The sequence below is a fragment of the Anabrus simplex genome, chromosome 1 (genome assembly GCF_040414725.1).
Source record: "Anabrus simplex isolate iqAnaSimp1 chromosome 1, ASM4041472v1, whole genome shotgun sequence".
Lineage (NCBI taxonomy): Eukaryota > Metazoa > Arthropoda > Insecta > Orthoptera > Tettigoniidae > Anabrus > Anabrus simplex.
This window is the reverse complement of record NC_090265.1, coordinates 984,319,449-984,335,235: the sequence shown is the minus strand read 5'-3', so window position 1 is coordinate 984,335,235 and position 15,787 is coordinate 984,319,449. Positions and strand designations below refer to the sequence as shown.

Genomic DNA, 15,787 nt, shown 5'->3' with positions numbered 1-15,787 from the left:
AATGCTTGTTTTACCTATTGTAGTTGAATTTGGTCTAAAGGTTGCTGAGTGTTAAATTGATGTTTGGTTTTGTGTGATCTTTTCTGGTACTAAATTTGGCTTTGTTATATCTGGATAAGAATTGAATATATCAGAGAATTTAATGTTCTTGCCACTGTGCCTGAAATGTCTTTTTCTGAAATGCACGTAACTTCACCCCGGTTAATAGGTTTGGTTATGTCATCAAGCATTTCTTGTGAATATTAACTCATAAACTGAATTCTTGTCATAATACAATACCATACTTCAAGAGATTAGCAACAGAATACAGAAAGCTTCCAAATTCTACCACGCTGTACGTCAAATACTTTGGGATGAAACAATTCCGTTAGTTTCCAAGATCAGCTTGTACAAAATATATCTAGTACCTATATTGACGTATGGCCTGGAAGCAGCAACACTTACTGGACCAACAAAGAGTCATCTTCAGGCAGCAGAAAATAAGTTCCTCTGTTTTTGTATACAATAAACAAAAATGGATAAAATAAGGAATGTGGATATCCGGCAACAGCTTGGATTGGAAAGAAGCTTGCTGGAGACTCTAGAAGTGAAGAGATTGCAATGGTATGGTCATATGAAAAGAATGGACCCTCACAGGACCCCTCGAACATACTTTGACCACGATGCTCCTGGGAAGAGACCAAGAGGAAAACCTCATGTTTGGGAAAAACAGATATTGTAGCTCCTTGAAATTAGAGATGTGACCTGGCGTCTCATATATGAGCAGCATCTGTGGATGGATAGGACAAACTGGAGGAAGCTCGTACACAACCGCATCTGGCTTGTTGGAGTGAAGAGATGATGATGATGATGATGATGATGATGGTGAAATTGAATTTATGTAGGAAATCTGCTGCTAATATATCTTTTCCAATTTCGGCATTTATAAATGTCCACTGAAAGTTTCTTTGCTAACCTAAATACAGTTTCAATATCCTAACACCACAAGTTGGAATTTTGGTTCCATTTAGAGTTTGTGAGTGTAATGAATTTTATTGCATTTTCTGGCTGGAATAATGGAAACGTCTGCTCCAATATCAACAAGAATCTACAGGCCTATAATTTTAACTCGCAAGAGTAACCGGTCTTTGTGACTTCTGTCATAGCTGTTGGCAGTCTGACTCTCGGCTGATTCTGCTGCCAGTTGGGGTTTTGTAATGTTTTCCATGCACAAAGTTGCTTACATTTTTCTTTGTCCAAATCTGAAATGGTGGCAGCAATACCGCTTGAGTCGAATCTTCTTTGCGTATTGCGACTGGAGCTGCGGCCTCTGCTTCTACGATATGGACTTGGATTGAGACTGTACTGTCGGATTAATGGAATAGCTGTAATTATTGTTCTAATTTAGGAATTTTAGCAATTCATTCATCATATGAAGCATTCTTTGAACCTTGACCTTCAGCAATATATATTTTGCCACAGGGATTCATCTCCAGCATTTTACCATCCATTACCAAATTCGATCTAGGCGTTCTTCACTCACAATTAGGATATTCTTTATAGAATCTGGTAGCTTGTTGAGCCAAAGTGTTCACAGGACTTCATTGGATACATTCCGTCCATCTAAGGACTGTATTTTCCTCAAAAGCTCAGTAGGCTTATAATCACCTAACTCAGTGCCAGTTAATAAACGTTTGATTTGCTTGTCCTCACTTTCCTTAAAACTATCGATAAGTTGTGATTTTGCTGTGGAATATTTGTTTCAGTTGCACTTATGATGTCCCATATATCTTCAATGTACGTATTTAGGTTCTAGCTGAGCTATTATGTAATTAAATTTTGTGTCCTCAGAAGTTATTCTATTTATTGTGAATTAAGCCTTCACATGATAGAACAAGATGTTGGGTTTGTCTGCCCAAAATGGCAGAATTTTAATGCTACTCTAACCTTATTTGCTTCATATTTGTTACTTGAAGGTTCTTTGGTATTATTCTTCTCCATCGTATTATTCTATGGTTATGTTCAAACTTTAATTTTATTTCTATAGATGTTTGTATGTAATGTATATAGCTCTAAGTTGATCTGCTTTTCTTATCTCATGCTATGAATATATATAGGAGTCCATAAAAGAGTTATTTACGAGAATGTCAAGAAAGCATCTGTACACATGCAAAGGTTAAGCTGAATTATCATGTGATGTTTAACAAGTAGTCACAGCTTAGGCCTACCCACCACTACTATGTCTTAGTTATAAAATGTGTTTTTCCTCATGCACTGGCTCTTTAACATACCACAACTTTCTTTTATATTAAATTCACTTGAGAACCAGCTAAGCAACAACTCTTGCATTTATTCCTAAATAGTATCCACATGCAGCTCAAACTAGTTTGGCATTTCACTTACCAGTAACTAAACAATCAAGGTCACCAATTATCATATGTTCAGTCTTGTTATTGTAATTTATTTCCGTTATATTTACAAAAGAAAAAGATCTCTGTTTAATTCAAGACTCAACTCTCTTCTCTTCTTTATTATCTTTTTTTATAGGAGACACTATATATATATTCTTTACTAAAGAGAAAGACAATGTTCTGTCAAGTCAATAGTGGCAACTCGTACTTCTATATGTCGATAGAATTTTGCCTACATGCACTATTTTTGGTTTATATTTTAGCAAGCGTATAACCTTAGTAAGCATATGTATAATTGAGCTCTCATTTTTTAAACTGTAAGTAAACTTAGCTTAGAAGTGTTTGTAGCTTCAAAGATTTTTAAACATAATCTGTTGTGGAATTCCTGTGAAGTTTGAATGTTGGTTGTTCACATTGTTGTCTATAATCAAGTAGTCTTCTTCAAATCATGCACTTGAATGCCGTGCTCTCCTCTTGTGTTATTCTTTTAACAATTAGAAATTATTTTAATGGAAAATTTTAGAATATTAATAGAATTATATGCCTACTAGCATAATAGAATGTTATTGGTAAAAGTTATCCTATGAAAGAACTGTTCTTATAACATTAAACTAGTAGTTAATTTTTATGCTAAACTAATGCAAAAATTAAGTGAATGTCCCATCCCACCGAGAATGAAACTATGATAAGTCGTACCCATAGTCTCTTGCTGGATTTCTACCTTGTAAGATGGATTGTCATAAGCTGACTGACTCTTGCGACTGGATGAGATGGCTGCTTTGTGTTGGCTATTCTTCCTCATGAGGATGAGCAGTAGAATGAGGGTGGCAAGGATAGCAAGTGCTGCAAGGATAGCCACAGCGACTAGCGGGCTGTAGTAGTCTCCGGCCTGGTTCACAGGAGTAGGAACACTCTCCAGCTTGCCTGGAATGAAAAGCACAATTCATTTCTCGAACATAATATATTTTCAGTAGAGTTAATAAATTGCTGTTTTAGTATTTGATATGAAGGTTTTGTTAATAATGGATAGAAATGTCTTGCTAAGCAGTGAATGACCATTTTGAAAGGTCAAAGTTCAACTCTCTGATATTACCAAATATTTTTCAGGGTCCATTATGAAGCTGAAGTAACTCTGCAAGGTAAACATCTCAATAACAGTGAAGCATTTATACTTACCTTTGAAGCAATATAACAGTTTATAACAGAAGTAAAAGAGATCTGGTTAGCAGAATTATGGTTATATGGTCAGAGTGGATGCTGAAATCATTTGCAAGACAGGCACTCATGTTCAGACCAGTTGGATGGAGTCCCTCAGGGTGGCCAAGGAAGAGATGGGTGGACTGCTTGTGAAAAGACATGTAAGCTGTCAGAATCCGTCTCACTGATGTAGTATATCAGACAAAGTGGTCAGCGAGATGCAGAAAGGAGGACTTTGTATCTTGATAGGAATAACACTTATAAGAAAATAAAGCCCTCACGTCTAATAACATCAACTTGAAGCTAGGAGATACTGGTCACAGCATATATGGAGTGTGTTCCTCCATCAAAATGAGGCCTGGGCACAACTTGTGACAGATGGAAGAAGAGTCAAAGCATCTGAATTATGTTGTTACAGAAGAACGTTGATGGTATCCTGGCCTGAGAGAGCAATGAAGTACTGTACCGAGAAGAATAGGAGAGACGCCATGCTTGATAAAGTATATGAGGACGAAAAGGAACATGTGGACTGAACACATCAGGCATAGGAGTCTACTAACAGCTATCTTGGAGGATTCAGTGGAGGGAAGAAATTGTAGGAACAGGCCTAAGCTGGACTACATAGGATAACTAGTGAGGAAGATAGACTGCCAATCTTACATGGAGCTAAAGAGATTGGCACAAGACTAGGATTGTTGGAGAACTGTTGCCAACCAACCACAGGGTTGACAACCTTAGAAGACCTTCCAGTTGGTCCACTGTAAATGAGGCCATAAAGTTGATTGAGAAGCAATTGTAACTTAGAATAAAGATATGAAAGCACGTATTCATTTTGAAGACCAAATATACAACTACACTAAACATGGTGTGAAATACAACCAATTTTTCTGTCATTCAGTTACTAGCAGAATACACTATGAACCTAAAAGTGAAAATAAAATTGATCAAAGAATGAGTGTGGTTAATTAGGAACAGGCACCCCCTTTCTTTGAGGAGTGGGGTCCATTCATGAACTTCTTTTCTTGGCATCAAAAGTAGGATAAGGAGAAAGCATGTTTATACAGGTAGCAGAAGACAAACAACACAGGACAAACTCAAAAGAAGAAAAGGAACCCCATTCTTGTATGTATTAATGTAAAATAAAGGGAACAAGATGTGGAGTTTGTCCTTACTGGTTTTGATTTTGGTTTATCTTTTTGTCTCCTTTCTGTTGCTTTTTCTTTTCTTACTCACATTTCATTGTTTATCCTTTATTTATACTTCTATCCACCTTTATTGTTCCTTGTCTTTCATATATATTCAACAACTTGTGCATGTATAAAATTAATTATAAATTATGAGAAGTTCTATACACTCACCTTGCTGTGAACTATCAACTGAGGACACTGAGCCAGGCCTAGTGCTGAAGTCCTGAACGTTGCTTTTCATAATTTTTCCATTTGTGAGATACACTTCTAACCACAGCCGATATCTGTCAACATAAAACACTAGACTGTAGTAACTAATACTGGGGTATCTAGTCTGAGGTGACATCCTATCAAGTTTATGACTCAGAAAAATGTTACAAAGTAAGATAGCCATTGCTCATCAGTATATGTGATGATCTCCAGGAAACCTTACATTATGTAACATGTCAAGATTTTACAGGACAAGCAAAAAATGTAACATAGTTTAAAAATATTGATTTTAAGATTTCAACACCATCCATTAGCCTAAAACTATTTGATGCTAGCATCAATAGAGCTGTCAGTACACTGGAAAGTCTCTCAAAAGCCCCTCAATACAGGTTATGCACACTAATGAAACTATACCTTACATCACAATGGGAATTCCACGTATGGTATGGTTTCTTTTACAAAGTTTTTTCTATCATATGTAAACAGCATGTCATGATTAAAATGATTTTTTTAAACTTAGGATGAGTAATTTACTCGCTGTTCAGTTCACACATAACTAAAGATAAAGGATAGAGGTGGCAGAGATATGGAGCAAGAAAAAGTTGTGTTAGATATTTGTAACTCTCCTGAATTGTGCCAATAATCCTGACAATATACAGGAAATTTATTTGACATAAGTTGACCGTATTAGAAATAAAACTGTGCAGAACACCTTTAGAATCACCTCTATTCCTGACAAAATGAGGGAAGCAAGGCCACTATTGTCGTTACATGGTCAAAGTGGATGCTGAAATCATTGCTAGACAGGTGTTCATGCTCAGTCCAGTTGGATGAAGACCCTCAGGTCGGCCAAAGAAGAGATGAGTGGACTGCTTGTGAAAAGACATCTGAGCCATCAATGTCTGCCCTCCTGATACAATATATCAAAGTGGACAGAAAGATCTGATGTTGATTCAAGGGAAACATGAACATAATATCAGACATGCTTACGGAGACTATAATGATGAAAGCAATGTATTTTTGTTGCTGTAGTATACACTACAAAATTATGATCTGTAATGTATGCCAATTTTAATTTGGTATTTAGAAGTAACTTGAAAACTGATTTTCTTAATTTTTATATTCTTCTTCTTCTTCTTCTTCTTCTTCTTCTTCTTATTATTATTATTATTATTATTATTATTATTATTATTATTATTATTATTATTATTATTATTATTATTATTATTTCACTGTTATGACCTCATAGGATCACTTTAGTCAGTCCATTATCCTAATCTCTTTGACGGGTCTGTTCAGGCCTTGCGGTCCTTTTTCATATATTCCAACCTTTATGCCTTTTCTGGTGTTGAAAATATTTGTGTAGGGAGTTCTTTCTTTGTGAGCGTAAAGTGGATATTTTTGACCTGGATTTTTGTTTAATTTTATCTTATCTGTGGTGTCTTCTGGTGTAAAGCCAATTTCCTTGAGATGATCTCTTATTTCTCTGATCCATCTTCATCCTGTTGCGTTTTTTTTTTTCGTAAGTTAATATTAAACTGTACAAGTTGTTTCAGAAGTCTTGAATCCTGCATTCTCAATGTGTGTCCAAAGAATCCCAGTCTTCTCTTATGCTTACAATAGTATCAGTAATGGGTTCCAATACTTCGTACATGACTTTGTTTGGCACTATCCACCATTGCCCATCTTTCTAGTGTTCATTGTTGTTGCAGGTTCACTCAATTCTTCTTTTGATCTTCTGGAGCCCATCAGTCTTCGATTGCTCTTTCCCATAGAAGAGTGTTTCTGCTGCATATATGACTTCCGGCTTTATAACTGTGTGTTTTAGTTTTGCATTTATGGATAGGCAATTTTTTTTAAAATTTTTTTTTTTGTCCCAGGTTAACTTTCTTGCAGTGGCATGTATTGAACCCCATCTAACCCAGAACTGCTGGATAAATAACTTTTATGTACATTTTCTTATTATTCCTTAGAATGCTTTTTAAAAAGTTTAAAAAACTTCAAACATCTAAGCCAAGCCAAGTACAGCTGTCTTTATGATCCGCTCGCACTACCACAATTCAGCTTCTTCAGTGAGCTGGGTTTACTTGCCAGCATGAAATAGAGCTACCCCGGCAAAATTTAAGTCGCTTGATTGACGCATACACTTGAAGCTTTGTTGTCCTTGGAGCAGAGCAGGGCTGTGGGATCTCCCATGACAGCAATTTACAGCTACAGGCCAGCTAGCTTGGGTAAGGTATGTTAGTTTAAATACTTGACACTCAAAGTGTTCAACGCCACACACTAGATACTACAAGAAAAAAATATCAACAAGTTAACAGTACAGCCACTTGGATATTGTCTTGCTAACAAAAATAGAGACAGTTTATGAAATCAGTTGTAATATAGAAGAATTTATTTTATTTTGGATTTCGGCATTTATAAAGTTTTTTCAAGCAATTCATTGATGGCACATGTAGAGTATGTTTTCTGATAGCCGCAGAAAATATTTAGGTCGCCCAGCATGAACACAGAGTTAAGCGTGAAGTAAAAGAATTTCGTAATTTGTTGTCTGTGATTGTCGTATGTAGTGTATTTTTGTAGTATTCCTCTTGGATTATAGGTGAAGTTTTTGTGAGTTCTGTGCCATTCTTCATGAATATAATGCGTGTTATACGTCGTTTTTTCCTTGTTTGTCATTGATGCATGTACACTCGGTAAGTGAGTGAAACTATAACACTTCGGTGACGGTAACAAAAAGTACCCGGATTTGTTAATAATTAAAGAAAATAAAGGAACGAATTAGCTGATAAGAAAACAGGGCTTATACAAATTGCTATTTTAAAAAAAATAATTCGTATAATTTCTAGTTTCAGGCAGCTAAAATGGAATAAAATTGTAATGTTTTTCCACAAAGTGTGGGGGGGGGGGGGGCGACTGTCCCCCTCGACTCCCACTTATTGCTGCCACTGCTTTTAGGACATAATTTCTGTCTTTTAGCATGTTATTTTGAGACCAGTTTTAGTTGTAATGTTTTGAAGTTCTGATATCTGTATTCTGCATTCATCTAAGTCAGTTGCTAGTAGTGCCAAGTTGTTGGTAAAATGAAGGAAAATTGTTTTGATTTTTCTGCCTATTTCTATTTCTGTGGAGCATTTGTTAAATTATTATTATTATTATTATTATTATTATTATTATTATTATTATTATTATTATTATTATTATTATTATAATAATTGAGATCTTAATACATTACAAAACATGGTCCCTATTATATGTAAACACTGTAAAGATTTATATTTTTACAGTTTCTCAAACTTTTCTGTTTCATTTCATCTTAATTTTTATAAACATTTATTTTATTTTTCTGTGAATAAAACCACTATATATATACCCACACATGAGAATTATTTTAGGAACTCTTACTGGTATCCCCCCTATGGATGGGGGTGGTAGAATAACACCCACGGTATCCTCTGCCTGTCGTAAGAGGCGACTAAAAGACGCCCCAGGGGCTCTGAACTTTGGAGCGTGGGTTGGCGACCACGGGGCCCTTAGCTGAGTCCTGGCATTTCTTCCACTTACTTGTGTCAGGCTCCTCACTTTCAACTATCCTATCTGACCTCCCTTGGTCAACTCTTGTTCTTTTCCGACCCCGACGCTATTAGGTTTACGAGGGCTAGGGAGTCTTTCATTTTCATGCCCTTCGCGGCCCTTGTCTTCCTTTGGCCGACACCTTCATTTTTCGAAGTGTCGGACCCCTTCCATTTTCCCCTCTGATTAGTGTTATATAGAGGATGGTTGCCTAGTTGTACTTCCTCTTAAAACAATAATCACCACCACTCTTACTGGTATTCCTCTACCTAATTAAATAGCCAAATTGTCTTAAATATTAACTATGTGTTTGCATCACAATATAACATTTTGAATTTTTTTAATTTGGTAAATCCAGTCTTATGTATTGGTAACAAGGCAAATGCTCAATTTTTAAGCTAGAGACTTCTGATTTTCAAGAAAACAATTCTTTCAGTATTATATACTGTATTATCAAAATAGGTATTAAATAAAGAGAAGGACATCTTCTGACTTACAGCATAATTTCCTGATGACTGTGCCATATGTTAAAATCAATTAATCATTTGGGAGTATAAAGGAAGATGAGGACGAGTAAGCCATACTATGTGCATGACATATATAACTTCTTATACTTTAAAATAGTTATTACAGTTGACTTCATGTTTCTCAAAATCAAACTTGAAACCTTAGAAACAGCGATAATACAGGTTCACATAACTAGTCTGAATGATATCTCTAATGTCAAACAATGCCGTACCTAGTGCCAGGAATGAGATCCTTAATCAAAGTAGATGCTGGCAAGTTCCTCTTAGCAACTTTAAATGTGCTAAAGTCTTCTTTCCCTGAGTCACTCTGATAGATAACTCGGAAGATGTTGACATACTTGTCCACGGGATAAGGTACACCTGTCCAATTCACTTCCACTGAGGTTGACTTGATGTGGTGTACTTCTACTCGAACATCAAATTTGTACAAATCTGTAACAATTGGGACATTATATAGTACAGACATTTGAAATAGGTGATTCTATTTATAGAAGGATTGACTTACCAGACAATAATACTGTTCATTTGAAACAGTTCAAACATGCAGTGCTTTTTCTGCATGCTTGCCATCCATTCCTTCTTACCTGTGTTGTTGTTTTCTCATTTTCCATTTGTTTCCTTAACATGTTGCTCTTAGTTGGCAGTCATACCTGAGTATTCACACCAACATTTGATCTAATAATATAAAGTTTGTGGTGGTGAAGAAGGCATATTCTAAATACAGACTCACACTTCTAGTGTGAAGTAGTCAATAAACATGGTTGTTGTGGTTTTTGTTGTTGTTGTTGTTCTTCTTCTTCCTTCTGTCACTCTCTCTTCCCATACTACTAACCTGTCATTTTGTTTTAATAAGTGATTTTTTTTCCATCAGAGAGAGAGAGAGAGAGAGGGACAGAGATATTTTTGGTGTTTCCATGTTTATCCTTTTCTCTTTTTACAGTTACCTTCTCCTTCTAAACTGTTTTCATTGTGTTTACCCTAATATGTGTTCGTATACAAGTTCCTATCTCTCTATACAGTGTGATTCAACAGCCCCTTCCAATATTGTTTGCTGCAGCCCAACTAACGTGCACATGGTTATAGGGGTGCTATTCCCCTGTTACTAATGTTCAGTGAGCACATTTTGCACACAATTCTGAACCCTAGCGAAATGTTATTTCATCCGTTCGCAAAACATGACACCTTGAAATCATGTAGCAACACCCTTTTACCATATAACTATGTTAATGTGTCGTGTCTCATGACCGGGTGTAACGAAGAGTGGAATTAATGCTTAAAACTAGGTAACAGTGCAGTAATTAATGTCTTAAACACCAAACCAGATGGCGTATGAACTCTGCTCTCGTCATACTACCAGCCTGTTTTCAGCAGCGTAGCGTGGCTGATGTGGTTAGGCGTTCGCCTAGCAATTGACAGAATGCGTCAGCGGCAGTTCGGTTCCTGCATCGTTCAAATATTTTTATATTGGTATGATGTTTGAATACGTAAACACAGGCCCACTTCTGCCACATTCAAACAGTAGAATGGCGCTGTTATTCATCTTGTGCCCTGTGCATACCCTGCTGGTTGGGGCCTGAATGTACTGTAATCTCTGCTGTCTTTCTGCATGTTTTCCACAGAGGAATACATTGACATGCTCCACATTTATGGGGAAGCAAGACAAAATGCATGTGAAGCGCTACACCTGTACCAGGAACGGTACCCGACAGGTGACACCCGGCTGCTACGACATTCCGCAGTGTTGAAAGAAGCCTAAGGACAACAGGCGTGATTTCCAACCAGCCACCAGTCCGCGACAGGCCCGTTATATCGGGTGAAACAGAAGAGGCTGTTCTGGAGGCAGCTCGTAATAATCCACACATCAGTACATGCTATGGGCTTTACGTCGCACCGACACAAATAGGTCTTATGGCGACGATGGGATAGGAAAGGCCTAGGAGTTGGAAGGAAGCGGCCGTGGCCTTAATTAAGGTACAGCCCCAGCATTTGCCTGGTGTGAAAATGGGAAACCACGGAAAACCATTTTCAGGGCTGCCGATAGTGGGATTCGAACCTACTATCTCCCGGATGCAAGCTCACAGCCGCGTGCCTCTACGCGCACGGCCAACTCGCCCGGTACACACATCAGTACAAGGGCAATTGCACGACAGATGAATACCAGCCAGCCGTCCATCTGGTGAATACTGCGTGAACATAAATTTCATCCATACCATCTGTAGCTACACCAAGAGCTCCATGGGCAGGATTCTGAAGCTCGAATGGAGTTCTGTCGGCGGCTATTAGGCAGGCTGGACAATGATGCAGCAGTCGTATTGCATATTTTGTTCTCGGACGAATCGCGCTTCCACAATAATGGGAATGTCAATCGCCACTACATGCACTATTGGAATCTGGACAATCCTCACTGGGTGCGACAGGTGGCCCATCAAGTACGATGGGGAGTGAATGTTTGGTGTGGAATCTTGGGGGATCGCATGATTGGACCTTACTTTTTTGAGGGCCATCGGATAGGCCCACGCTACCTGCAGTTTCTGCATCAGGAATTTCCACTGCTGCTGGAGGATGTGCCCTTGCACAATCGTTCGACAGTGTGGTTGCAACAGGATGGAGCTCCACCACAATCAATTTTGCCCATTTGTAACCATCTGAACGAGGAACTGCCACGGAAATTGATAGGATAACAAGGCCCTGTTTCTTGGTCCACCAGATCACTGGATTTAATGCCATTAGACTTCTTCTTATGGGGACATTTGAAGAAAGTCGTTTACACTCGAGCACCAGAAAACTCCGACCAGCTCTGGCAACTCATCACGGACACTTGCCGAGCAATTACACCTGGAGTATTTCAGCGCGTAAGATGATCTATTGGACATCGGACCTGAATGTGCACAAACCAGAATGGTCATCACATCGAGGATTTGCTGCGATAAAACATTGTCAGGGCAGTTGTGTTCCTATTATTCTTAGGGCCACAAACTCATTCATTCGCACACAATTTGCATGAAAGCGGGAACAGAACTTACATTTGTGTGGTACGTGTTAAACGAATGTTTAAAAAATTTGTAATCCTCGCCCCGGACTCTAACCTCCCACCTGACATGCAAGCCGCTCTGCTACGCCTTTACCGACTACACTACGGTTCTGTACGGCACACTGGGCAGCTTATAGCAAGTGTTAGGTTTACTGCGGTCACGCTATCAATTTAGTGTTTCGCTGGCGTGTCAGGTTCATATGATCTAGAAGGCACACGCATGTCTTCCAGTGTTTAATATGAGTATAACATTACGGCGTCCTATCATGGTGAGGCAATAAATACCAAGATAGCTGGTTGTGTTGTCTGAGCATACCGGCAGGACAGATGTTTTCAGGACGGAATGAATATTGTGGGTTGCATAAATTGCACTGGAGGGGGTGGCTGAATCACGCTGTATATCACTGTATGTAAGGGAAAATTACAGCGGAACCTTGATATCTCGAATGACTCCTGGAGTTAAATTTTATTTCTAGTTATCAAAATTTGAGATATGCAGAATATCCATTTTTGAGCAAGTATTTGCACATATATCTATGAACTGATACAGTATTATTAAACTAAAGGTGTTTTATCACGTCAATTACAACACTTGTTATAACTCCTTGTTGAAGACAGAATACATACAGTAAAAGAACATGAACATGAAATGTACCTCTGTTAACACCTTGGGAAAAATTCTGTTTGTTTCTTCAGGTTTTTACTCTTAAGCTTCTTTTCTCCCATATAGTTTTCAAGGAAAGATATTAGGAGCCGATGACCTTGGATGTTAGGCCCCTTAAAACAACAAGCATCATCATCAGGAAAGATATTGCTGTGAGAACACTATCATTTACATTCGATTGACTCCGTATGTAGGATTGAAGAACAGTCACTGTACTTAACGCTTGGTCTGTGATGATACAGAAAAGGGCTCATGTAGCTCTAATTCTTGCAAATCACCTTGTTTGAATTCATCATTATCTTCTTCTTCTCCTCCTTCTCCTTCTTCTTCTTCTTCATCACCTTTTTCTTACTTGGCAGTAGCATTAATAATGTCTTTATCTGTAGGATGCTCAGCCATTATAATGTAAGCCTTGAAACCAGCTTTGCAATTAACAAGCTGCTGATGAACCACCAATTCTTTAAGAACAGGTGCGACGTCTTCCTCTGCAGCTTTTGAGTCATCTTTCGAAAACCCTGCTTTGCAGAAGCAGTTTTCAATTGTTTCTTGCTTCACATTAACCCATGATTTCCTCAGGATTGTTACAGACTCTAGTAGATTGATGTCTGTTAGTGAACTGAGCAAACTGGCTGTGCAGTTAGGGTCACATAGTTGTGAGCTTGCATTTGGGAGATAGTGGGTTCAAATCCCACTGTTGGCAGCTCTGAAGATGGAAACCATGGAAAACTCATTTTCACACCAGGCAAATGCTGGGGCTGTACCTTAACTAAGGCCATGGATGCTATATTTCCCATCCTTGCATTGCCAAAAACCTTTGATGTTTTAGTGGAACATTAAACCACTAGCAAAATGAAAAGTTTTAAAAAGTGTTAACGACTCCTCAAATTCAATTTTTGTTAGGATTCTCTGAACACCCCTCTTTCTATAGTAGAATTTTAAATTCTAGAGCATCCCTTGGTCCACGGGCTGTAGGTTGGATATTAATTTCAGTGGCAAGAAGACTACGTGCACTGCCTTCAACTCCTGAGTGAGCAGGGCAGTTGTCGACGAAAGGGAGGATTTTCTTCCCTTCTCATTAAAACCTCTTGTCAGTACAATGTAGCCAAGATCCATAAATGGAGCTTGTCATCCACTACTTCCTGTTACTTTTGTACATGACCTGTAATGATTTCACACGCAAAAACAACAGCAGGGTTTTGCTGATTTTCCATTCACTAGAAATGTTTTTTTTTTTTTTTTAGTCCTGACTCATTAGTTCTCAGCATTATTGTAATCTTTTCTTTACTTCTTTTTTCCAACAAAACACTTTCAACCTTTAAATGCCAGTATATTTCCAGGCAAACATTTGTAGAAGAAAGTCTCATCAGTATTAAATGCATCATTAGAACTGTCCTCTTCATTCACTGCAGAACTGTCACCTGATATTACCATTTGCAAAATTCCACTTCTAAGTTTAAATTTTTCCAGCCACCCAGAGCTGACCTGTAAATATTCATAATGTAAGTCTTCAGCAAATTTTTTTGCTTGTTCATGAACTAAGCTACTGGTGACTGAAATATTTTTATCTTAAACAGGTCACCCATTGAATCGTAGCTTCTTCAAGCTCTGGGAAATTTGATGTTTTTAAGTTTCTTCCACTGTGGTGTAAACTGTGATTCATTTACCACTAGGCAAATCTTGTCTTTATCTTTGAGTGTTGGGAGAAATTCCATACTCAGCCGGAGCTGAAATATCCTCCTTTTTCTGACTTCTCTGTACCCGGTACTTCACTTATCACTTAAAATCTTTCGTGTTTACATTTCTCCATGCTTTACATTTTCAGGACTGTAAGCAGACACTGAATGACTGGTAAAAAAGTTGCTCTGGTTTGCCTGGTACTGATGTAATGCAGGGATATGGCCCATCAAGCCTTTTCATACCTTCACTTCCTCTCTCAGCTTCCTATGGTCAATGCACCAGGGGTGGACAGATAAGCTGCTATGTAAACTTATTGAGGTCGGCTGGGTAAATGTATTGTAGTACATTTAAGAATAATAATACACACATCATAAATGCTTTACTGCAGAGTTAATGTTGTACAAAATTCGAGTTACAGGATATTTTCTACTTCTAGGGAGGAAACTTCTGCTTTAAGAAATTGAGAAATTCATACAATCAAATTTTAAGTAATAGAGAAATACACGTGAAGAATAGGACAGATGTCCAGGAAACTGAAGTTACTTTTAGAGATAATGAAACTTTGAGTAATGGAGATTTGAGATATCAAGGCTTGACTGAATATTCAAAATTTAACTAAGCTTAGGCTATAACTTATATTTTAATACTGATCCCCCTGATTAACACATGAAGCTAATTAGTATACAAAAGCTTGTTTTCAAAAAGCCAGTTTTAAAAGAAGCTAATGAAATAAACCAGTATATAAAAAAAAAAAGTAAGAAAACATACCTTGAACCTCAGCAGTTGTCACTTGGATTGCAGAGTCAGCCTGTAGCTCAGTGCTTTGTCCTGGGAAAGGAATGAAGAAGATTCCTATTTCATATGTTGTACTGGGCTTAAGTCCTTCAAGGACGTAACTTGTTACAGCTCTGTGAATTAATGGAGTTGTTGAGTATACCTGCAAATAGTAAAATATCTATTTGGTCATACAGGAACTATATCTCAACCTATTTGATAAAAATTTAACCTTTTCACTCCGGCGTAGTCATTTTTCCTTTTTTTTTTTTTTTTTTGGCTTTTTTTTGTTTTACAAGTTGCTTTACGTCGCACCAACATAGATAGGTCTTATGGTGACGATGGGATAGAAAAGAGCTAGGAGTGGGAAGGAAGTGTTCATGGCCTTAATTAAGGTATAGCCCCAGCATTTGCCTGGAGCAAAAATGGGAAACCACTGAAAACCATCTTCAGGGCTGCCGACAGTGGGGATCAAACCCACTATCTTCCAAATGCAAGTTCACAGCTGCACACGCCAACTTGCTTAGTCCAGCATAGTGAGAGTGGAAGCATGGCCT

At 37.9% G+C, this 15,787-nt stretch overlaps 1 protein-coding gene across 2 annotated transcripts in view; it reads right to left on the bottom strand.

Moving 5' to 3' along the window:
• The window catches only part of sas (stranded at second), a 404,352-nt gene that overhangs the window by 20,635 nt on the left and 367,930 nt on the right, over positions 1-15,787 (bottom strand). Inside the window, exons 11-14 of one of the 2 annotated variants that reach the window (XM_067136827.2) lie at positions 15,225-15,393; positions 9,297-9,516; positions 4,946-5,058; positions 3,087-3,314 (exon numbers count right to left, since the gene is read on the bottom strand). In XM_067136827.2, the coding sequence (XP_066992928.1) occupies positions 3,087-3,314; positions 4,946-5,058; positions 9,297-9,516; positions 15,225-15,393 (730 nt within the window). The remainder of the gene's footprint in view (positions 1-3,086; positions 3,315-4,945; positions 5,059-9,296; positions 9,517-15,224; positions 15,394-15,787) is intronic. The other variant, XM_067136826.2, reaches the window with a different exon arrangement.